General features: G+C 57.9%; 1 protein-coding gene and 1 long non-coding RNA gene across 2 annotated transcripts in view; both read right to left on the bottom strand.

Annotated features, from left to right (window-relative positions):
* The window catches only part of Itgal (integrin subunit alpha L), a 33,646-nt gene extending 33,335 nt beyond the window's left edge, over window positions 1-311 (bottom strand). The window contains exon 1 of the mRNA XM_033758725.1: window positions 169-311. Coding sequence (XP_033614616.1) covers window positions 169-311 — 143 coding nt within the window. The remainder of the gene's footprint in view (window positions 1-168) is intronic.
* Window positions 312-417: 106 nt separating this feature from the next.
* The window catches only part of LOC104857480, a 5,948-nt gene continuing 4,978 nt past the window's right edge, over window positions 418-1,387 (bottom strand). The window contains exon 3 of the long non-coding RNA XR_002025125.2: window positions 418-891. This is a non-coding gene — a long non-coding RNA (uncharacterized LOC104857480). The remainder of the gene's footprint in view (window positions 892-1,387) is intronic.

Raw genomic sequence — 1,387 nt, forward strand, 5'->3', positions numbered from 1 at the left:
CCGGCTCGCTCCCTTCCGCAGCGGGGACGCCACTTCCCTTTCGAGGGCAGAGGCGGAGGCCCGGAGAACTGGCGGCCCGGTCTCCAGGCAGGAATCCCACGGGGCGCCCACTTCCCCGTGGCACTGCCCAGCCTCGGGGTGCCAGGCCCCGGCCCCGCTGCTGCTCACCGGAGGGTCCAGCCGCGGTTCCCCACCAGGACGTCTCGCTGAACCCCGACCTTAGATCTCAGCCCCCTGACCCTACCGCTCTTGGCGACCTGGCCAACATCGGAAACCTCCAAACTCCTCCTGCCCTCTGGCCATTCAGTCATCCGATGTGGGTCACGGCACCCTGGGATATCAGGGAACCATGCTGCCACGTGTTGGGATGAAGTGAGTGAGGCCGGGAAAGTGGAAAGGATTGGCCTAAGACAAGTCCTTTGTTTTTTCGGTCTGGTTAAATTGCCCAAATTGGGCAACTGCCCAAACTTGTGATGCTCCTGCCTCAGCCTCCCAGAGTACTTGGATTGCAGGCGCACGCCATCACACCTGGCCTCTTTGCCCTAAAATTTTAAGACTCCACTTCCCCTGCCGCACTGCACCTTTCTCTCCTTCTCTGACTTTGCCCAAAAGGTGGGCTCCGGCTCGGTTTCTCCCGCCAGGATTTCTGAATCCCACATCACCTATGGCCAGTCCCCATCTTTATGCCAGCTTCACAAACCCTGCAGTTTCCCTGGTCAAAGGTACATGTCCTTTCCCTTCCCCTTCCCTTTTCTTACCAACGATAAAGGTTGCAGACAGCAGAAGAAGCCGCACTGAAACGACCAGAGAATTCTCCATCTTACCACACGGAAGGGACCTGTGGATGCGCGGGGTCCTCAGAGGCCCTTTGGGTTTGGTGCCAGCCTAAACCTGGCGGAAGAGGGAAATGATAATGCCAGGGCCTCCTGCAGTGGAACTTTCTCACAGGGCCACTGGCTGATGACATTGGGTGGGAGGAGGGAAGAGGAGTGTGCCCGAGGGGCTGTGAAACCGCAGGGTTCAGAGAGGAAGTGTAGGCAGGTTAGAGACACTTCCTGCACCCGCTTGCATTTGCACATCGTCCCAGAGCAGACGCCGCTGGCCCCATGACTGCTTCTGCTCCGGAGTGGCCCACAGGGTGCCTCACCAGCTCCCCGCCAAGGGAGGATGCTCCGAAGCCCATTGTGGTCTGCTCAGAAAGCCTTGTGCAGCCACCATGCCGCGAGCCATAAAGAAGCAAGGGGGTGGGAAGAAATAAGATGGGGGAAAAGAAGCAGCTTTGTCTTGACACTGAAAGATGCCCATGAGACACCGTCAAAGAACAGGCGAGTTACAGAATGGTACCAGAAAGCTAAAATCCAGAGTGAAAGAGCACACCTGCAAATCA

The sequence above is a fragment of the Fukomys damarensis genome, unplaced genomic scaffold (genome assembly GCF_012274545.1).
Source record: "Fukomys damarensis isolate Sample0158 unplaced genomic scaffold, DMR_v1.0_HiC HiC_scaffold_34, whole genome shotgun sequence".
Lineage (NCBI taxonomy): Eukaryota > Metazoa > Chordata > Mammalia > Rodentia > Bathyergidae > Fukomys > Fukomys damarensis.